Genomic DNA, 23424 nt, shown 5'->3' with positions numbered 1-23424 from the left:
ATCTGCAAGCATCAGAAATTAGAAAACAGAGTCTGGCCTTGCACCACAGAGGGTTTAAGAAGCACTGCTGCAGGCATGGCCTTGGGTTGGAGGCTAAGGCTTTCCTAAGGTGCCTCCTTTTTTCTCAGGAAGGGGATTTGTTCTTCCTCATTGCCAAGTTCAGGAGCCTAGTCTTTTCTTTTTTTAATTTTGGTAAAATACACATAACATGAAATTGACCACCTTAACTATTTGATGGTATTAAATACATTCATACTGTTGTGCGACCAGTCCCCAGAACTCGTTTCATCTCGCAGTACTAAGTTCTGTGCCCACTACACAGCAGCTCTTCATTTTAATCTGTTGATACTGTCCTTTGATGTACAGTTTTTAATTGTGATGCAGTCCAGTTTACCTATTTTTGCTCTTGCCTGTGTTTTTGGTGTCATATCAAAAAATCATGACAAAATCCAATGTCATAAAACTTTCCCCTGTGTTTTCTTCTTAAGACTTTATCATTTTTGCTCTTAGGTTTAGGTCTTTGATAGATGCTGAGTTAATTTTTGTACATGGTATAAGGTAAGGGTCCAGTTTCATTGCATATGGATATACAGTTTTCCCAATGTTTTTTGTTGAAAAGAGCCCAGTTTTATACTCAGCTACTATCTACCTGGACAGCAAAATGAAAAAATGGTAAGCAAGCATTGCTGGGAAAATTTGAACACTGGTTTATGCCTTGATTTTGGCAATTTGGGGAAGGGGAACATGGCTATTGAATGCTTAGTGGAACATGAGAGCTCAGTGTCATGATTTGATGTGTACATATAATATGGCTATTTTGCTGACAACATTTTTATTAGTTCAAAAGTGGCATTTAAAATAAATTCATGGAGTTTGACAAATAAGACCTTCCAACCTTCCAAACAAGTTGATACCCCTTGAGTTAAAATACCTGGAGAGGAAAAGAAAACTGTTGCGGTCTGGTAATTGAAAGTGACGGTCTTAGTGACCCTCATGTGAAAATTTACTCAGTGAATTTTGCTGAGTTCAATTATAGGGAATGGGAAGGTTATCGCCTTTGAAAAACTAAACTCTTTTTCTTTTGTCTTGGCTTCAGGAAATTTAGTGCTAAGTTTTATGCTTGGTTATATATCTTTTTGTCTTTTTGTTCTTGACCTTCTACTTATTTGTTTTGTTTGGATTTTCTTTTTAATTCAGTTTTATTGAGGTATAGTTTATTCACAATAAAATACAGAATGCACCCTTTTCAAATTTTGACAAACGTATACACCTGTAATCACCACTTCAGTCAAGATTATACAACGTCTCCTTCACACAAAGCGCTCCCACGCCTCTTTGCCATCATTACTGCTTTTCTGCCCCTTGTTAAATAGATCCATTGATTCTATGCCCTTCAGTGTTTGCCACTAACCTACTAAAAATACTTCTGGAAGTAGGTGGATTATAAGGGGGAGAAAAGTGACTACGTAAATGAAATAGCCTTTTCAAGCTCTAGGTTTTCTTCCTGTGACCTGTCATTCAGTTTCTTTTTTTGTATCCCAAAAAAGCGACACTACAACTTCATAAGGACTTTTCTCATTGCAGCTAACTCTGATGAGCTATGAAGCATTCCCAGCTATCTTTAGAAGACCTTGTTCTGTTTAATCTCATAGAAATTAAATAGCTAGTTCTAAGGATTTATTTTTAAACTTCCAGCACATTTTATTACAAAGTAGATAGAAGAGCATTATCTCAACATAAAGGATATTTCACTTAAACACATTTTAACTCATGGTAAAATTCACAGTATTGCCTTCATTTTGTGTGTGTGCGTGCATTTTTTGGAATATATTGTTGCAAACATCCTCAGTATACATTGCACCATGAAAGAAAGTAAAAGTGAAAGTTGCTCATTCGTGTCCGACTCTTTGTGAACCCATGGACTGTAGCCTACCAGGCTCCTCTGTCCATGAAATTCTCCAGGCCAGAATACTGGAGTGGGTTGCCATTCCCTCCTCCAAGGGATCTTCCCAACCCAGGGATCAAACCCAGGTCTCCTGCATTGCAGGTGGATTCTTTACTGTCTGACCACCGTGAAAGTGAAGTCATGTCCAACTCTTTGCTACCCCATGGACTATAGCCTGGGGCTTCTCTGTCCTTGGGATATTCCAAACAGGAGTAACGGAGTAGGTTGCCATTTCCTTCTCCAGGGGATCTTCCCAACCCAGGGATAGAATCCAGGTCTCCTGCTTTGCAGGTGGATGCTTTACCTTCTGAGCTACCAGGGAAGCTCCTGAGCACCATGGATGGTGCTAAATAGAGAAAACCAGGCACAAAATAATGCACACTCTAGGCATCCTACAGAGACAGGATGGACACAGGTGAGGCTGCTCTGTGAGACCAGGAGTCAGGATACGGTGACCCTGGGTGGGGGTTAGTGACTCTAAGGGAATATGAGGGGCTTGGGAGCTAGTCATGCTGTTTCTTCTTCAGGGTGTTGGTTTCATGGCACACAGAGTTTGTGAAAATCCAGAGAACTGTACATGTATGAAATAATGCACTTCTCTATTTGTATTATACTTGAGTTAATGTTAAAAACACACACCTCATCATCATCCACCCTGGGCCTTTAGCCCTTTGGGACCCACTAATCAAGTTCAACCTCCACATTTAGTGGAGTAGGAAACCAAGCCCCTGAGAGGGGAAACACCTGTTCCAGGTGACAAAGCAAGTCAGGGGCCAAACTGGGAATGAATCCCCAGCCCGAGGCTTAGCTCGAGGGCTCCTCACCACTCCAGGCTTCCAGAGGATTTTTTTCAGCCAGACAAATTTGTTCCTGTACGGGTTTGTCTATACCCAGAGGAGCAACATCTTTGCCAGAAAGATGAAATATGTCATGAGCACCAGTTGCCTTGTTGTAGCGTGTTAGAAAGTCAGTGGCCCTGCTTTCTAGTAACTCAGCAACTCATGACCTATGAAAGTCTGCAGCTGGTTTTGGAAATGTCAGAGTTATGACTTGTTTATAGATGTCACAACCGTGTCTTGAAGTGACAACAAGAAATGTAACCAACTGGATTGTGTATGGGGACAGTGTGGGCTCTAGGCAGGTGACTGGAAAGATAGGAACTGTGCCTAATTGTGCATGAGGAATTCTGGTGTATGCCTTGCATCGAAACAGTGTCTGCAGGGAAAGTGGATGGTTTATGCTTCTTCCCCAGGATAATAAAGCAGCAGCAAACAGTAATAATAAGGGTTGGTTTTTTCCTTCCAGTCTTATTGATATAATTGACATATAGCACTGTATAAGTTTAAAGTATCATAGTGATATGATTTACATACATCATGAAGTGATTACCACAATGTTTAATGAGCATCTGTCATCGCATACAGACACACAATTAAATAGAAAAAAAAATTTTTTTCCTTGTGATGAAAACCCTTAGGATTTATCCTCTTAACAACTTTCATATATAGCCTAAGGCAGTTTTAATTCTATTTATCATGGGATAAATTGCATCCCTAATATTTATTTGTCTTCTAACTTGTTTATTCGACCTGAAGTTAATTTGAAGTTTTGAACTTTTAACTTGAAGTTTTCGACTGCCTTCTTCCAGTTTCTCCTCCTCCATCCCCACCTCTGATAGCCACAAATCTCATCTCTTTTTCTGTGAATTTGTTTGTTTTGAAATATAATTGACCTAAAACACTGTGTTGGTTTCTGGTACCCTGCACAGTGATTTGATATTTCTGTGCATATCACAGTGATCATCACGATAAGTCTAGTTACCATCTCTCGTCATATGAAGGTGTTACATAATTATTGACCCTGTTCCCCACTCATTTCATACCAGTGACTCTTACTTTATAACTCTAAGTTTGTACCTCTTCATCTCCCTCACCTCTTTCTCTCCTCTCTATACCCCCTCCCCTCTGGCAACCACTTGGTTAGTAATATAAGGTTTTGACCCTGTTTCACTTGCCAGATAAAGGGGATTTTGACATTAGTTTACCATTCTGCAATGACCTTCCTATTATGAACTGAACTCTAAATGAAGATGTAAGCTGAAGTACGTCATCTGCAGATAGCATGCTTTAATGTTCCCTCATAATGCAGTAGAGCTGCTTTTAAAAGGAAGCCAGCATTACTGAGAGGGGCATAAATTATGACCGTCTGATATTTTCCTGCAATTATTTTCTGTGTGAACGATGTAAAGAGGAATGACGTTGAACCCGGTATGTTTACGAAGCACAACAGGCCCTGATGCAAAGATTGCTTGATGCACTGCGTGTCAGTATTACACCAGTGATGCTCAGTGGTAGATCCTACAATGCTGGCTATTTGCATGCATTGATCTGGGTGTTTGGTGGAAGGCATGTTCATTTGTTTTGTTTTTTACTTTTGCTGACATGTCCAAGTTACCATATATGTTACCTGTTACTTTAAACTCATGAGATAAGAAAACTCTTGCCTCAGATTCTACTGTTTGAGTGCACTCTAATCAAGTGCATTTGGACTAAAGTCTAGGAACAGCCCACAGAGTTATAAATAAAGACTGTGTAGATTCTTGCTTGGTGACTATAGTTTGGCCTCCCAAACAGTCCTGGTTATTTAGCCCAAGTTTGAGGTGGAGGGTGGTTATGGATGTGTGAGTTTCCACTGAATTTGATACATTTTCATTTTATTTAAGGAAAGGACAACATACATAGTCTGCCACAGAAGGAAAACCTTTAAAAGAATCTGAACATAATTAAATTTCCATTTTCCTTTTCTTTGCCAGAAGGTTAATGATTCTCTAATAATTGAGATGTAATTGATCCCCCAAATGTGCTTCCACTTGATGAAAGTAGCAAAGTCCAATACACACTTGCTGACTAAATTTTTCCTCTCCTCTTTAACTCTCTTTTAGGACTCAGCCCAAAACCATGTTTGCCCAAGTTGAGTCTGATGATGAGGAAACAAAGAATGAGCCAGAATGGAAAAAACGTAAAATTTGAAGAATCCCCTATGAGAGCTGTTTGCATGAGGGGGAGGGATATTGAACAGGTTTGTTTTTTTAAGGAATAAAAACCCATTTTTATGAACAGGTTTTGTCCTTTGCATTATTGAGTCATTCAAAAGGCTGGTAGCTACCCTTCACTAAACTTGTGTTTACATTTTCTTAGCTATGGCTATTAAACTGTATTGCAAGTAAATAAGAAGTAGATTCTTAGCCTGTTACCAAGTACTTTCAGTATTTGAAGACTTTATTCAACAGCTGTTGGTCTTACACGGATTGTTATAGCCTTGGGGGAGGGAGCGTACACTGAGACGTACATCTGTTGTGAGCAGTTCTAAGAGCACGGTGTGCAAATGAACGTCAAAACGGTTAATATCGCTGTATAATTTCACAACGGTTGTTTACATGACTGTAAATAATTTGGCTGAGTTCACACTGAAAGTTTGAACCATTGCCATACTAGGAAACAATGTGTATCTGATTATCCTAGAACAGCAGAAAGCAGTGATCAGGAGTTAGGAAGTGGGCTTTGAAATAAGACCAGTGTGGGTTCAAATCCTGGCTCTGCTCTTTACTGTCTGGGTCACTTTAGGAGAGTTATTAAGCTTCTCTCTTCTGGACCAGAAGTCCCCAACCGCCAGGCCATGGACTGGTACCCCTGTCAGATCAGTGGCAGCATTCGATTGGAATAAAGTGCACAGTGAATGCAGAACACCCGAATCATCCTGAAACCATCTGCCCCAGTCCCCACCCAGGCCCGTGGAAAAACCGTCTTCCATGAAACTGGTCTCTGGTGCTAAGATTGTTGGGGACCGCTATTCTAGACTCAGAGGATAATAGTATAACCTTCGAAGGTTTGTCAGAGCATTAGATAAGACATACGTGTAAAGCATTTAGTATCATGCCTGACGTGCAGTAACTATAACACTAAATACTTGCTCTTTTAAAATAGAGCTAGTGATAAAGACTTAGTCTGGTTTTTATCTGTATTTAGAAATGTTATAGAAGTGCTTTGTAAATTAAAAGCTGTGTAAGTAGAAGACTTTAAAAATCATTCTGAGAGATACTTGTACTTTTGTGATTAGAAAGCTAAATAAAAAAATTGGCAGTTTGTCCAAAGTAATAATGAGTCAATAGAATAAAATCCTGATTCATTCTCAAACAGGAAAAGGTCCACTTGTATTGTGAGTAACAATAAGGAAATCATCTCTGTGCTAAATTTGCCTTCTCTCCCCTAATTTCCCATCAACCCAGAGTAGTTTTTGCCTGTCAGATCATCTCCACTAGACAATTCAGATTCTTTAGTACTTTTGCCTTCTGCTCTCCTCCTCTCTTCTGTCCCAGTGAACGAAATAGTTATGAAAGTGAATGATGACCCAGAATGTGTATCAGAAAGCTCTAGGTTCTCTGAGCTTCATATACCACCTTTCCCTACACCTTTTCCTTGAACAACCCTTCAAACTCATACAGATTTTTTTTCCCCCTATAGTTCTGAGGTGGCAATGGGCATTTTTAAATTCTAAAAACCTTCAATCTTGTAAGCTATTTTCTGTCCTTTTCTTCTCCCAGCCCCATCTTCATCCCATTCCCCTTCCCTTGTCACTTAGCTTAATAGGTAATAAGAGGAAGATCTAACATTTGCTGAGTGCCTACTCTCCAATGACTACTATTTTTTAAATTAATTTTTATTGAAGTATAGTTGCTTTGCAATGCTGTTAGTTTCTTCTTGTTCAATCACTCGGTCGTGTCCAACTCTGCGACCCCTGGGCTGTAGCATGCCAAGCTTCCCTGTCCTTCACTATCTCCCGGAATTTGCTCAAACTCATGTCTGTTGTGTCAGTGGTGCCATCCAACCATCTCATCTTCTGTCACCCCCTTCTCCTGCCCTCAGTCTTTCCAAGGATCAGGGTCTTTTTAATTGACTTGGCTCTTCGCATCAGGTGGCCAAAGCATTGGAGCTTTAGTTTCAGCATCAGTCCTTCCAATGAATAATCAGGTTAATTTCCTTTAGGATTGACTTGTTTGATCTCCTTGCTGTCCAAGGGACTCTTTAAGAGTCTTCTTCAGCACCACAAGTCAAAAGCATCCAATTCTTTGGCACTCAGCCTTTTTTATGGTTCAACTCTCACATCTGTACATGGCTACTGGAAAAACCATAACTTTGTCATAGCTTTTCTTCCAAGGGACAAGCATCTTTTAATTTTGTGACTGCAGTCACTGCAGTGATTTTGGAGCCCAAGAAAAGAAAATCTGTCACTGTTTCCGCTTTTTTCCCATCTATTTGCCGTGAAGTGATAGGACTGGATGCCATGATCTTAGTTTTTTGATTGTTGAGCTTAAAGTCAGATTTTTCACTCTTCTCTTTCACCTTCATCAAGAGGCTTTTTAGTTCCTCTTCACTTTCTGCCATTAGGGTGGCATCATCTGCCTATGTGAGGTTGTTGATATTTCTCCCAGCAATCTTAAATCCAGCTTGTGATTCATCCAGCCTGGCATTTTTGCATGATGTACTCTGCATATAAGTTAAATAAGCAGGGTGACAGTATACAGCCTTGATGTACTTCTTTCCCAATTTTGAATCAATCGTTATTCCATGTTTGGTTCTAACTGTTGCTTCTTGACCTGCATACAGGTTTGGCAGGAGACAGGTCAGGTGGTCTGGTATTCCCATCACTTTAGGAATTTTCCACAGTTTGTTGTGGTTCTTCTGCACAGCAAAGTGAATCAGCTGTCTGATGACTCTTATCCTAAACTCTACCTACATTAGCTCATTTAATCCTCATAGTAAACCCCACGAGTAGGTAAAATAACTAAACCCATTTTACAGATGAGACAAAAGAAATCCAGAACATCAAATAATCTGGCTAAGATTACATTTAGGGAGGACTGTATGGAGACACCCAAGATCCCTAAACATCAGTAATTAACAAATTACTGCTCTAAATTTTCTATTCTTATTGAAATGCACTTCATCTAAAATCAATTACAGAGCACTCTTTCATTGCAGCTGCTTAGGATTTGTAAATTTATTGCTTCTTGGATAAAATTTACTGAAATCATGTCAGATTTTTCCCGTCTTCACATAAACACTGCACCATATGGAAGTATTCGTCTTGCCGGGAGGGCTGGAGTGAGAAAAAACTTGATCATAGTGGTCTTGGCGGAGTCTGCTATGATGTAAGGGAAGGGGAAACTGTGCAAGTTTAGCACTAAGTTGGTTTTTCTCATTATTACCCAGAGCACAAGTGGCCCTTCTCATGCTTGAGATGCTCCATCTCACTCGGGGGATTTTTGTAAAACAAATTATTTTCTCCACAAAAGATTATTGAAATACACATAAGAATTTCCAGTCTCAGTTTTGGAGAGGAAGGACCTGGGAGCCAGGACTGGACACAGAGGGGGTGCTCATTTCATCCGTTGTTTCAGTGCCGGGATGGTGACCCCACAGGCCTCAGTCTCTCAGGCCCTCAGGCCCCTCAGTTCTCTGCCCCATATAACCTTGTGTTCCCGATCCCGGTCAACTCCATTTCTGTTCACTCAAGTGAGGAACCTGAAAGTTCAAATAATGACTCCTCCTTCACCTCCGCTCCCACCTCATCTAGCTGCTTCTGGTTTCTATTTGTGCTGTGTTCTGAATCGCTCATATTTCACTTCCATGGCTCTCCCTACCACCCTGACTGGAATGGAGACCTCCTTTGACCCCTCACCAGAACCTCTCAGGAGCCTCCCTCCCAACTTGTCTGTTTTTCATTTGGTCCTCATCTAATCCATCTTTTTTTCCTTCTACTATCAGAATTAACTTTCTAAAACCAAATCCTATCATTTCATGCCTCTGCTTAGAGCCTTGCAGCAGCTCCCTGTTCTCTCTCTAATCCATCTGTGTGGCCCTGGGGGCATCAACATCCAAGATTCGGCCTCTCCTGGTCTTTTTTTTTTCCCACTGATTTTAATAATTTATCATAGTTTCTTTTTTAAAAATTTTTAATTGAAGGATAATTGCTTTACAATGTTGCATTGGTTTCTGCCATACAACAACACAAGTCATAACAATAGACTGATTCTCTTGGTCTTTCTTCCTTTAACCCTTGCTGATCTCACACAGCAAGTGGTGCTGGAAAAGATTCTTGAGGGTCCCTTGGACTGCAAGAAGATCAAACCAGTCAATCCTAAAGAAATCAGTCCTGAGTATTTATTCGAAGGACTGATGCTGAAGCTGAAGCTCCAGTACTCTGGCCACCTGATGGGAAGAACTGACTCATTGGAAAAGATCCTGATACTGGGAAAGATTGAAGGCAGGAAGAGAAGGGGACAACAGAGGATGGGATGGTTGGATGGCATCACTGACTCGATGCACATGAGTTTGAGCAAGCTCCGGGAGGTGGTGATGGACAGGGAAGCCTGGCAGGCTTCAGTCCATGGACTCACAAAGAGTCAGACACAACTGAGTGGCTGAACTGAACTAATCTCACACCTGTTTCTGAGATCCACCCAAACTGAACCCAAAGGTACCGTGTTCTTTGACACTTGAATGCCTTTGCACATGTCCCTTTGTTGTCTGCCTGTTTGCTTTTGAAATGGGGGAGCATTCCACCTTCCTTGAGCAGCCTTCCCTGACCCATCCAGGCGGACAGTTACTTCCTCCCTCCTGGGCCCCCATGGCTGCTTACATACCTCTCCACTGCAGCCTTCTGTCACGTTGCACTCTAAATCTGTATATGCGCATGGCTTGTGGGCAGAGGGTGTCTGTTTCCCCCACTGGGAATATAATGTAAAAACTAAAATACATTGGGTTCCGTGAATATTTAGTGATTTTCTTTTGAAAAATGAGAAGAGCTGTATTTTTTTTTTAGTTTTATTAGAGTATAATTGATTTGCAGTGTTGTGTTTCTACTGTACAGCAAAATGAAGCTGTTATACATACATCTGCTCTTTCAGACTCTTTGCCATACAGGCCATTACAGAGTATTGAGTAGAGTTCCCTGTGCTTTACAGTAGGTTCTTCAGTTCAGTTGCTCGGTTGTGTCCAACTCTTTGTGACCCCATGGACTGCAGCACGCCAGGCCTCCCTGTCCATCACCAGCTTCTGGAGTTGACTCAAACTCATGTCCATCGAGTCAGTGATGCCATCCAGCCATCTCATCCTCTGTTGTCCCCTTCTCCTCCCGCCTTCAGTCTTTCCCAGCATAGGGTCTTTTCAAATGAGTCAGTTCTTCTCATCAGGAGGCCAAAGTATTGGAGTTTCAGCTTCAGAATCAGTCCTTCCAATGAATATTCAGGACTGATTTCCTTTAGGATGGACTGGTTGGATCTCCTTGCAGTCCAAGGGACTCTCAAGAGTCTTCTCCAACACCACAGTTCAAAAGCATCAATTCTTTGGCACTCAGCTTTCTTTATAGTCCAACTCTTACATCCATACATGACTACTGGAAAAAAACCATAGCTTTGACTAGACGGACCTTTGCTGGCAAAGTCTCTGCTTTTTAGTATGCTGTCTAGCTTGGTCATAACTTTTCTTCCAAGGAGTAAGTGTCTTTTAATTTCATGGCTTCAGTCACCATCTGCAGTGATTTTAGAGCCCCCCTCCCCAAATAAAGTCTCTCACTGTTTCCACTGTTTCCCCATCTATTTGCCATAAAGTAATGGGATCAGATGCCATGATCTTAGATTTCTGAAGGTTGAGTTTTAAGCCAACTTTTTCCCTCTCCTCTTTTACTTTGATCAAGAGACTCTTTAGTTCTTCACTTTCTGCCATAAGGGTGGTGTCATCTGCATATCTGAGGTTATTGATATTTCTCCCAGCTATCTTAATTCCAGCTTGTGCTTCCTCCAGCCCAGCGTTTCTCATGATGTACTCTGCATATAAGTTAAATAAGCAGGGTGACAGTATACAGCCTTGACGTACTCCTTTCCCTATTTGGAACCAGTCTGTTGTTCCATGTCCAGTTCTAACTGTTGCTTCCTGACCTGCACACGGATTTCTCAAGAGGCAGGTCAGGTGGTCTGGTATTCCCATCTCTTTCAGAATTTTTCACAGTTTGTTGTGATCTACATAGTCAAAGACTTTGACATAGTCAATAAAGCAGAAATAGATGTTTTTCTACAACTCTCTTGCTTTTTCAATGATCCAGAAGATGTTGGCAATTTGATCTCTGGTTCCTCTGCCTTTTCTAAATCCACCTTGAACATCTGAAAGTTCACGGTTCACATACTGTTGAAGCCTGGCTTGGAGAATTTTGAGCATAACTTTGCTAGCGTGTGAAATGAGTGCAATTGTGTGGTAGCTTGAGCATTCTTTGGCATTGCCTTTCTTTGGGATTGGAATGAAAACTGACCTTTTCCAGTCCTGTGGCCGCAGATGAGTTTTCCCAATTTGCTGGCATATTGAGTGCAGCACTTTCACAGCATCATCTTTCAGGATTTGAAATAGCTCAACTGGAATTCTACCACCTCCACTAGCTTTGTTCATAGTGATGCTTTCTAAGCCCCACTTGACGTCACATTCCAGGATGTCTGGATCTAGGTGAGTGATCCCACCATCGTGATTATCTGGGTCGTGAAGATCCTTTTTGTAGAGTTCTTCTGTGTATTCTTGCCACCTATTCTTAAAATCTTCTGCTTCTGTTAGGTCCATACCATTCCTGTCTTTTATTGTGCCCATCTTTGCATGAAGTGTTCCCTTGGTATCTCTAATTTTTTTGAAGAGATCTTTAGTCTTTCCCATTCTATTGTTTGCCTCTATTTCTTTGCACTGATCACTGAGGAAGCTTTCTTATTTCTCCTTGCTATTCTTTGGAACTCTGCATTCAAGTGGGTATATCTTTCCTTTTTTCCTTTGCTTTTCACTTCTTTTCTTTTCACAGCTATTTGTAAGGCCTCCTCAGACAGCCATTTTGCTTTTTTGCTTTTCTTTTCCTTGGGATTGGTGTTGACTCCTGTCTCCTGTACAATGTCACAAATCTTCATCCATAGTTCTTGAGGCACACTATCAGATCTAATCCCTTGAATCTATTTGTCACTTCCACTCTATAATCATAAGGGATTTGATTTAGGTCATACCTGTATGATCTAGTGGTTTTCCCTACTTCCTTCAATTTAAGTCTTAATTTGGCAATAAGGAATTCATGATCTGAACCACAGTCAGCTCCCAGTCTTGTTTTTGCTGACTATATAGAGCTTCTCCGTCTTTGGCTGCAAAGAATATAATCAATCTGATTTTGGTATTGACCATCTGGTAACATCCATGTGTAGAGTCTTCTCTTTGTTGTTGGAAGAGGGTGTTTGCTATGACCAGTGCGTTCTCTTGGCAAAACTCTATTAGCCTTTGTCTTGCTTCTTTCTGTACTCCAAGGCCAGATTTGCCTGTTACTCCAGGTGTTTCTTGACTTCCTACTCTTGCATTCCAGTCCCCTATAATGAAAAAGACATCTTTTTTGGGTGTTAGTTCTAGAAGGTCTTGTAGGTCTTCATAGAACTGTTCAACTTCAGCTTCTTCAGAATTACTGGTCGGTGCATAGACTTGGATTATTGTGATACTGAATGGTTTGCCTTGGAAATGAACAGAGATCATTCTGTTGTTTTTGAGATTGCATCCAAGTACTGCATTTCAGGGGCTTCCCTGGTGGCTGAGAGGTTAAAGCATCTGCCTGGAATGCAGGAGACCCGGGTTTGATCCCTGGATCGGGAAGATACCCTGGAGAAGGAAATGGCAACCCACTCCAGTACTTTTGCCTGGAGAATCCCATGGAGGGAGGAACCTGGTAGGCTACAGTCCATGGGGTCACAAAGAGTCGGACACCACTGAGCGACTTCACTTCACTTCACTTCACTGATTTCAGACTCTTTCATTGACTGTGAGGACTACTCCTTTTCTTCTGAGGGATTCCTGCCCACAGTAGTAGATACAATGGTCATCTGAGTTAGATTCACCCATTCCAGTCCATTTTTGTTCGCCGATTCCTAAAATGTCGACGTTCACTCTTGCCATCTCCTGTTTAACCACTTCCAATTTGCCTTCATTCATGGACCTAACATTCTGGGTTCCTATGCAATATTGCTCTTTGCAGCATTGGACTTTGCTTCTATCACCAGTCACATCCACAAATGGGTGTTGTTTTTGCTTTGGCTTCATCTATTCTTTCTTTCTGGAGTTATAGTATGTTCTTATTAGTATCTGTTTTATATATAGTAGTGTGTTACGTCAATCCAGATTTCCCAATTTCTCTCTCCCCTCCTTTACTCCCTGGTAACCATGTTTGTTTATCTATAACTCTACTTCTGTTTTGTAAATAAGTTCATTTGTACCCTTTTTGGGGGGCTTCCCAGGTGTCACTAGTGGTAAAGAATTTGCCTGCCAATGTGGAAGACATAAGAGATGTGGGTTTGATCCCTGGGTGGGGAAGATGCCCTGGAAGAGGCAACCCACTCCAGTATTCTTGTGTGGAGAATCCTCATGGACAGAGGAGCCTGGTGGGCTTACAGTCCATAGGGTTGCAAAGAGTTGGACATGACTGAAGCAACTTAGCATGTACCCTTTTTTTTGATTCTACATATAAGCAATATCATATGATATTTGATTTGTCTTTCTGTGTCCAAGTTACTTTGCTCTGTATGTCAATCTCTAGGTCCAGCATCATTTTGTTCTTTTTGTGGCTGACTAATATTCCACTGTAGATATGTACCACATCTTCTCTATCCATTCCTCTGTTGATGGACATTTAGGTTGCTTTCATGTCCTGGCTATTGTAAATAGTGCTGTAATGAACATTGGGTGCATTATCTTTTCAAATTGTGGTTTCCTCTGGGAGAGGAGCTGTATTTTATTCACATTTGTATTTCTAGATCATAGCTCTGTGAAAGAGGTTAAAAAAGTGCTCATTAAATATTTGGCAGAGGGAAGGAAGAACAGGGATGGGGAATAAAGTATGAGCATTTCTGCCTTGCAGATTGGAAGTAGGAATATGAATACCAAAGCTTGGTCCATATCTCGGCTGCTTTGCCTTCCTGTGTTGGGATTTACACAGGTAGCTGGAATGGTCACAGGTAACTGTTGTTGGCTTGAGGAAGAAGCAAGATTGTGAACAGGTATCAGTGCTGTTACTGGGGTGGCCCAAGCAGATCTAAGCCACCATGACATACCCAGGCACTGACTTGTCCTGAGTCACCAAAGATCTGAGATGCCGACAGCATGGAGTCTTTACCCATGGGTGTCTGTGAGCCTCCTCAAAGAACATAGCATATATTGCATTTGCTCATGTACATTTTTCTGTAGAGAGGATCTCTAACATTAATTAAAATTCAGGGATATTAGGTGTTGCTAGTAGCTCTTTCATCTCCCAAAAGGACCATGTAGAACTGGGCCATTCAGACTTGAAAACCGAAACATAACCCTCAGTTACGTTCAAACATGTACAAAACACCAAACTGTTAAATGTAAAACTCTAACACACTGTTCTTAATCTTAGGCAGTTAATATTACTGCTTTAGGGACTTCCCTGGTGGTCTAGTGGCTAAGACTCTGCTCCCAACGCAGGGGCCTGGGTTTAATTCCTGGTCAGGGAACTAGATCCCACGTGCCACAACCTAAAATCCTGCATGTGGCAACTAAGACCTTGTGCAGCCAAATAAATCTATAAATATTTAAAAATACCGTATTGCTTTGGAGTCAGATCCTATATTTATGCTTTGAAAGATTGTTAGCCTCTGTCCCACTTAAAGCCTAAAGAGTTCAGCTTCATGATTAACATGCAGGTAGCATTCAGAGGTGAGCATTTCTTTATGTTATTGAAGAACACATGAGACTTGAGCCAATTTGGGGAAGATTTTAAGAATCAATATGACTATATCAGGCAACTGTGAGCCCTTCTCTGTTTGATAACCCAAGTCAGATGTGGTGGGAGGAAGGGAGGGCAACCAGGTGCCTGCTTCAGTCAGTCATTTCAGTCGCTCAGTCGTGTCTGACTCTTTGCGACCTCATGAATTGCAGCACGCCAGGCCTCCCTGTCCATCACCAACTCCCGGAGTTCACTCAGACTCACGGCCATCAAGTCAGTGATGTCATCCAGCCATCTCATCCTCCATCGTCCCCTTCTCCTCCTGCCCGCAGTCCCTCCCAGCATCAGAGTCTCTTCCAATGAGTCAACTCTTCGCATGAGGTGGCCAAAGTACGGAGTTTCAGCTTTAGCATCATTCCTTCCAAAGAACACCCAGGGCTGATCTCCTTTGCCTGGCTCAGGAGGCCTTTAGAGGTGATATGCCTCATCTATTTGTTGGTCTTCTTGTATGGGAGGAGATCAGGAAAGAGAGGGTTGTTAACAGACACCTTTGAAAAGTATCTATCTGGAATGGGATGCCCCACAAGGCACTGGAACAAGTAGACAAATTTTTACTTAATATCCTCACTGAAGAACTGAGAGAAGACCAGTTAAGGAGCAAAGTGCCTAAAGATGAGACTCTGTGTGTGTATGTCTAGAGGTTTGTAGGTAGAGAAGATACTCTGAGGGCAAGGAGAAGAGAAGTTTGCAGTTCTAAGTAGTTTTCTGAATTATCAGAGAGTTTATATTAGGGGTCAAAATTGACTTGTAATGGTGATAAAAGATGGCCACAGGTTCTTCAACATTCCTCCCATCAAGAAGATACCCTCCCCTAAATTGGAGCGGGCCCTGTACTGGCATCACCAGGAGAACGTGGCGGAAGTGGTGCTGTGCCAGTTGCCAGGGCCAGGCAATCAGAAACTTGCCGTTTCTCCTTCCTTTTTCTTGGAACACCTGTTCTTGAAAGCCGGCTGCCATGCTGTTAGGATGCCCAAGTAGTCCCACGGAGAGGCCCACGTGGAGAACCGAGGCCTCTAGCAGAGAATCCCAAATGAGCACCCAGCTGACAGCCAGGACCATCATGTTACATGCTGTCTTAAAAAGCAGATCCCTCAGTCCCAGTCAGATCACATCTGCTGTTGTTGCAGAGATGAGCCAACCTCTACTGTGAAAGTCACTCAGTCATGTCTGACTTTTGCGACCCCGTGGACTATACAGTCCATGGAATTCTCCAGGCCAGAATACTGGAATGGGTAGCCTTTCCCTTCTCCAGGCAATCTCCCCAACCCAGGGATTGAACCCAGGTCTCCCTCATTGCTGGCATAGTCTTTCCCAGCTGAGCCATAAGGGAAGCCCAAGAATACTGGAGTGGGTAGCCTATCCCTTCTCCAGCAGATCTTCCCGGATACAGGATACTATACAGGATACTGGGGTCTCCTGTATTGCAGGTGGATTTTTTACCAACTAAACTATCAGGGAAGCCCAACCTCTACTGAGCCTTGCCTAAAGTGTAGACAAATGAGGAAAATGAATGATTGTTTTTTTATCATTTTAAGTTGTAGACTTGCTTCACTAAAATATATAACTTGAACAACCTAAAAGAGAAAAAGAAATAATTCAACCATTCAAATACAAATACTGCTAATATTTTGATGAATTACTTTCCAATTTTTTCTTGTATCTAAAATTTTGAGATTTAGTTTCTCTTTTACTGAAAACATAATTTTAATAATTATTAATTAAAATATGGTATATTTTCACTTTTAGAATAAATGTAAATTTTCCACACTATTTCAAACCTTATGTATGATTTTAGAGGCAACTTTGTTTTTGTTTAGTCACCAAGTTACGTCTGATGCTTTGTGACCCCAAGGACTGTAGCCTGCCAGGCTCCTCTGTCCATGGGATTTCCCAGGCAAGAATACTGAATGGGTGGGTTGTCATGTCCTTCTTCAGGGATCTTCCTGACCCAGGGATTGAACCTGCATCTTCTACTTGGCACTTTACCACTGAGCCACCAGGGAAGCCCTAGGGGCTACTTAGTCATCCATTATATAGATGTGTCTTCTATTGTTTTCAAAATTGGTATATGAGCAATGGTTCTTTGTCTTCAGATCTATGCCTAGCGTTTCTTTATATACATAGGATTCTTTTCTTACAATTGGTTACTAAAATGGAATTTTAGGGTGTCAAAAGAATGACTCATTTTTTTCCTATGAGTAAATTATCTTTTCAGTGGATACCCGGTTGGAGGGGCCAAAGATGATTCTGAGAAATAATCCTAATTACTGAGTTGAATTGTGTCGCCCACCCCCACTGCCAATTCATGCACACCCAGAACCTCAGAATGTTACCTGATTTGGAAACAGGGTGTTTGCAGATGCAATTAGTTAGGATGAAGTCACAGTGAATCAGGGTGGACCCTAAATCCAGTGGCTGGTGTTCTTCTAAGAAGGTCACGGGAAGCCCCAGAGAGACACACACAGAGGGAAAAGACCACATGAAGATGGAGGCAGGAGACTGTGAAGACGGAGTGAGGCGGCCAAGCCAAGGAACTTCAAGGATCATGGCAACCATGAGACTAAGAAGAGGCAAGGAAGGATCCCGCCCCAGAGCCTTCAGAGGGATCATGACCCTGAGGGCACCTGGATTCCAGACTTCTGGCCTCCAGAACTGTGAGAGACTAAATCTCTGTTTTAAGCCATCTAGTTTGTGTTAATTCACTAAGGCAGCCCCAGGAAATGAATATACCTAACAAAGAGACATGAAGGTACACTTGGTATAAGGTGGGACTTTTCAAGCCTGCATTTCCCAATTCATTAAGGGCCTAGAAAGAGAGAAAAAACTCAGAGACTTGCAAGGTCCAACATCAAAGTTTAGAATTCTGTTTTCCTACCTTCCCACCACACCCCTGGCCCCTGCAAGGCTCCAACAGTCAGCATGGACATGACTTACTATGGTTGTTGTTTTAAGCCACTAACTTTGAGGGTAATTTGTTACAGAACAATAGACAACCGATACAATTTCTAATGCAGCTAATTCAGCTTACATTTTGAGTATCTAGGGTGAGCTCATGAAGAATTTGTCTTAAAGCAATGAGGTCTTGGCTCTTCTTGGTGGGGACGGACAGATTTTATTCCCTAGGATGGAAAGACTGTAGGGACTACTTGGGACAAGCCCAGAGATTTTAGCTAAAGGGAGCACTTTTAATATTCTTCAGTTCTCTTGAGTTAGCAGAGTGGCTGCTCCTTCGTTTTCCCCTTAATCAACCTTGGCGGCAGGGTTTGCCTGAGCTGCTGTGGCTTCTGCACTTGGCTCCTTGGCACAGACAGGCGTCCAGCATTGTAGCTTCCTAATCTAAGGTATCTGAGGCTCTAGGCCTGTGAGTAAGTCTGCCTCACAGCCTTTTGTATTCTGAGACGCCAATGGCTGAGTAACAGATGATGGTTTTGCTGTTTACAAGGTACTTAGAAGCGTGGGTGGCTGACTGGACTCGCCCCAGATCTGCCTGACGCAGCTGATGTGACCAGATGTCTGGTGCTGCTCCTCCGATCTCTGGGGCTGATCAGTCATGGCAGAAGGTAAACATGTGATGGAAGAAAATTTGCTCCATTAATCAAACAGTCTTAATGAGTGGTATGGCTGGTATCTTGGAAGTCGCATGAAATACGAAGTCAGAAGTTTGGGGTTCATGTTTCTCCTTTGCTATGTAGTAATGTTGTGAGTTTAGGAAAATCAAATAAACTGTGAGTCTCCATTCTTCATCAGTGGAATAGGGTTGATGTTAATCACCCAGTCTGTATCCAGAGGGTGTTTTATGTTTCAAATGGGGGAAAGGGGCTTTGTGAACCATAAAATGCTAATGTAGTTGTTGGCTCTTGTGTTTATGTGTTAGTAATATCTCACTGAGTACACACGCAAGTGTTAGTCACTCCGTCATGTCCAACTCACTGTGACCCCATGGACTGTAGCCCTCCAGGCTCCTCAGTCCATGGGATTCCCCAGGCAAGAGTACTGGAGTGGGTTGCCATTTCCTTCTCCAGGGAATCTTCCCAACCCAGGGATTGAACCCAGGTCTTTGGCATTGCAGGCAAACTCTTTACTATTTCAACCACGAGGTAAGCCTAGTCAGTCGTGTCTGACTCTTTGCAACCCCAGGGACTGTACAGTCCATGGAGTTCTCCAGGCCAGAACACTGAAGTGGGTAGCCTTCCCCTTCTCCTGGAGATCTTCCCAACCCAGGGATCAAACCTAGGTCTCCCGCATTACAGGTGGATTCTTTACCAGCTGAGCTACAGGGGAAGCCAAAGAATATTGGAGTGGGTAGCCTATCCTTTCTCCAGCAGATCTTCTCAACCCAGGAACTGAACCAGGGTCTCCTGCATTGCAGGTGGATTCTTTACCACCTGAGCTATCAGGGAAACCTTTGTATTCACAAAGGGCACATTTTTAGGAAACAAGCCCAAATCTATTATAATCTATTATTATAATTCCCGCATAATCAAGGAGAATTTGATTCTGTATGTTTGAGAGGTTGTCATCTAATGTGAAAGTTGACCAAATTTCCCAAGATTTGGCTAAGGTTGTCTTAGGAGGCTCTGGTCTTGTTTGATTCTGCTTCTCATGGAGTCAGCAGAGACCCTGGTATACTTCCTGGTGCCTCACTGTTGACCATCTTCAACTCAATTGATGACCTTCATGGTGCTGGTGGTGACAGTATCCAAATTCCATCCAAATTTAGAAAAATGGGAAAGTTATCTTTTGCATTTCTCATAGGCTATTTTGATAGTGCTTTATTTCTTATTTGTCCTTCATTCTCCAAAGCATTAAAAAATACCGTGTTCATTCAGTTGGGTATCATGTGGCCTTTTCCTTGGGCCCAACTGCCTCTTGTTTATGAAAAATAGCAAGTTAACCGTGACAAATGGCCGGCAGCAATTTTGCCTCCAACGTACATAGACTTTTTTCTTCTCCTTATTTTGTTTTTAAAAATAATAAAGTATTTTTCCATTGTGAAAAATGTCATTCAGAGATACATAGCATAGAGAAAAGCTCTGGAGTCAGGAGAACTGGGTTCAGATCCCAGACTGAGCCAGTTTCATAAGCTCTTTGGAGCCTCAGTGACTCTCTGGGCTGTTATGAGAACCAAAGTGTGCCAGCACTTTGCAAACAACGAGATGCTACCCAAGTGTTCTTACTACTTTATCTCTTTGCAACAGCATTCCAGCAGGAGCAGGCGACTCTTCAGAAATTCTGGTTCAGGATATTGGAAATGCTGTATCGTGGCCTATGTGTATTTGATCTGCAACATGCAAGTCCTGAAGAACAGGTAGCAAATCTATCTCTTCACCTGAAAAATGTGGAGCCCTAGATTTGAAGTCCAGTCCCCACCAACAATTGTTGGTGCTCAGTGCCCACCAACGATTATGGCCCTCCCTGAAGTTGGAAACTAGACCATAACCCAAAGCTTTCTTCTGTTGATCTGCCCCCATGGCCATGTTCTTTATTTCATCCAGCTCCAAGGCTGACTGAACCCTCAAAGTGTCATGCATGATGACTCTTTCTTTCACCAGACAATGTGCGGCCTGGAGATGATATTCATGAATTTACTTGGGGCCAGATGTGTGGTCCTAACCTATCCGTGCCTGGGTTTGCTTGCATCTTCTAAGGTCTTTGTCATTACCAACAGTCAACAAAAATCAACATTATTCTTATAATTTATGTGCAGTCAGCTTTCAGGTTTTCCCCTTTATTGAAGATCAAAGGATTGTAAATAATGAGAAGACAGAATAGCACAACAAGCAAATGTTATTGCTTTTATCTCTGGAGATTCTGACAAGCAGTCCCTCATTCCATATGCCTTGGGAAATGCATCATAGCATGGGCTGTGGCAAAGCAGACAGATTGTGTTTTGCCCATAAGAACAATGTTGTCATTGGGAGGCAGAGATCAAGGACTGAGCATTCAGTAAGTTATAGTTATGACCAACTGTGTATCCTAAAATTCAGACACAGTGGTAGAAGGCTGCTAATGTGATAGAGCAAAGCTATAATTAGAAGCTGGCAGACTTAGAAAGGATATTAAAGGTGATCTACCGTGAGCCATGTATCTTACAGATGAGGAGAGGGGAACTCTGAGAATCAGCTAGTTGTGTCAAGACACACTGTCAGTTAATGCTGGAGCTGGGACCATAACAAAAATCTTTGATAGCAGCTCGGTGTTCCTTCAGCTCCTCTCTTCCCAGAGATCACTGATTAGAATGGGATGGACCAAGCCTAGAGTCCCAGCTTAGCCATGTATTGTGACCTTGGGCAAGTTATTTCACTTCTTTGAGCCTCAATGCCCCTAACCATAAATCTGAGAAATTAATACTTAGCTCATGGAATTGTTTTCAGGATTCAACTAGACAATCAATGTAAGAACAAGACTTAACCAATGGCCCGGACGATGCTCAGTACATAACTGTTTCTATGGTTGTGCCAGTATGGCCAGAAATACCAGTTCAGTTCAGTTCAGTTCAGTCGCTCAGTCGTGTCCAACTCTTTGCGACCCCATGAATCGCAGCACGCCAGGCCTCCCTGTCCATCACCAACTCCCGGAGTTCACTCAGACTTACGTCCATTGAGTCAGTGACGCCATCCAGCCATCTCATCCTCTGTCGTCCCCTTCTCCTCCTGCCCCCAATCCCTCCTAGCATCAGAGTCTTTTCCAATGAGTCAACTCTTTGCATGAGGTGGCCAAAGTACTAGAGTTTCAGCTTTAGCATCATTCCTTCCAAAGAAATCCCAGGGCTGATCTCCTTCAGAATGGACTGGTTGGATCTCCTTGCAGTCCAAGGGACTCTCAAGAGTCTTCTCCAACACCACAGTTCAAAAGCATCAATTCTTTGGTGCTCAGCCTTCTTTACAGTCCAACTCTCACATCCATACTGCGTACATCACTCTGCATGCATGCATGCTAAGTCATTTCAGTTGTTTCCTACTCTTTGCAAACCCATGGACCATAGCCTGACAAGTTCTTCTGTCCAGGGGATTCTCCAGGCAAGAATACTGCAGTGGGTTGCCACTTCCTTCTCCAGGGGATCTTTCTGACACAGGGATTGAACCGTGTCTCTTACATTTCCTGTATTGGCAGGCAGATTCCTTACCACTAGTTCCACCTGGGAAGCCCATAAGTCACTCCATCATAACATCTTCTTCTTCCCTTCGCTGAGTCGTGTCCGACTCTGCAACCCCATGGACAGTAGCCTACCAGGCTCTGCCGTCTATGGGATTTTCCAGGCAAGAATACTGGAGTGGGCTGCCATTTCCTTCTCCAGGGGATCTTCCCAGCCCAGGGATCGAATCTGGGTCTCCTGCATTGCAGACAGACGCTTAACCTAACCGAAATTAATTCTGCATCAATTCTAGACCAGTCTTCTCGCCTTGGTTTGCAATCCAGAGAAATTGGAATCAGTCTCCCCATTTTACCTTGCTAACCTTCTCAGCCATAATTAGTCATATTGGAGTATTTTCATTAATCTGAGATTGCTACTCAGATTTTAGATTGTCCTTTAAGAAATAGACATCAGAGACTCCAAATACTTAGAGGCTTCACTAAAGAGTTTAGATTCTGAGGACTTTGAGTTTAGGTCTCTTTTGAATCTTCCTGATCTCTTTTTTTATCTCCTCTTCATTTAAGGCACCAAGAATTTCAAGGCTGCTTTGAAGGGAGTAAAGAAGAAATGAAGAAACAACCCAGGACCACCTGAGCGGGAAATGGCAAAGGTGGGAAGAAGGGGCAGGCTGGCTGGTTGCCTGGGGACAGCGTGCGGAGCGCCAGTGATTCCAGCGGTGCTGCAGGGATCCACTGTGGGCCAGAGGGGCCGCGTGGGGAGCAGGGCTGCCGAGTCGCGTCTGCTGCAGGAGGGGAGCAGGACGGCCTTCTGCAGGACTAGAAAGGGCATCTGGCTTCCCTCTGGTCTTTTCTCTGGATGTGCAGCTTGGAGTGCGAGCCACAGCAGGTGAATCCATTTGCTATTCAGACAAGTTAAATGCGTGTGCTCAGTGGCTTCAGTCGTATCCAACTCTGTGTGACCCCATGGACTGCACCCCACCAGGCTCCTCTGTCCATGGGATTCTTCAGGCAAGAATACTGGAGTGGGTTGCCATGCCCTCCCCCAGGGGATCTTCCTGACCCAGAGATCGAACCCATATCTCCTTCGTCTCCTGCATGCAGACAAGGGAGGCACCTAAATCCCAGAGCCTGTTCACATGTGGGCATCTGAGGGTGGGCTCAGATTTCTTCTGTGCTCCATTCAGCTTTCTGCAAACCCTGCCTCTTTCTCCTGGCTGTGTCCCTTAGAGGAAGCCCTTGAGAGAGTTTCTGTTTCACTCCTAAAGAAACCAAGGGACAGGGACTTAAACCAGACTTAAACTAGCAGGTGTGGCTAAGCTGACCCGGGATCAAGAGTTTCTATCCCCCTAGGGTGGCATTTTATGGGCTTTGTTTATAAGTATCCTGTTACCCCTCAGATACAGGGAAAGTGATCTGGTCTTAGAAAATGCCAGATCAGAGATCCCGCAAAAGTCAAACCCATGACTGGGGTGTATGTCATATGCTTGGGCAGCATCTCTCTGGCTGGAACATAATTGTGGCCG

At 42.8% G+C, this 23424-nt stretch overlaps 1 protein-coding gene and 1 long non-coding RNA gene across 2 annotated transcripts in view; both read left to right on the top strand.

The window, feature by feature from the left end:
* WDR70 (WD repeat domain 70) overlaps window positions 1–5061 on the top strand; it is a 277914-nt gene extending 272853 nt beyond the window's left edge. The window contains exon 18 of the mRNA XM_061393692.1: window positions 4887–5061. Within this exon, the coding sequence (XP_061249676.1) occupies window positions 4887–4974 (88 nt within the window). The 3' untranslated portion in view covers window positions 4975–5061. The remainder of the gene's footprint in view (window positions 1–4886) is intronic.
* Window positions 5062–16663: 11602 nt separating this feature from the next.
* Window positions 16664–23424, top strand: part of LOC133233663 (uncharacterized) — a 51748-nt gene continuing 44987 nt past the window's right edge. Inside the window, exons 1-2 of the long non-coding RNA XR_009731800.1 lie at window positions 16664–20114; window positions 22466–22551. This is a non-coding gene — a long non-coding RNA (uncharacterized LOC133233663). The remainder of the gene's footprint in view (window positions 20115–22465; window positions 22552–23424) is intronic.

Source organism: Bos javanicus, chromosome 20 (assembly GCF_032452875.1).
Source record: "Bos javanicus breed banteng chromosome 20, ARS-OSU_banteng_1.0, whole genome shotgun sequence".
Lineage (NCBI taxonomy): Eukaryota > Metazoa > Chordata > Mammalia > Artiodactyla > Bovidae > Bos > Bos javanicus.
Note: the sequence above shows the minus strand (reverse complement) of the source record. Positions and strands in the feature narration are given on the sequence as shown.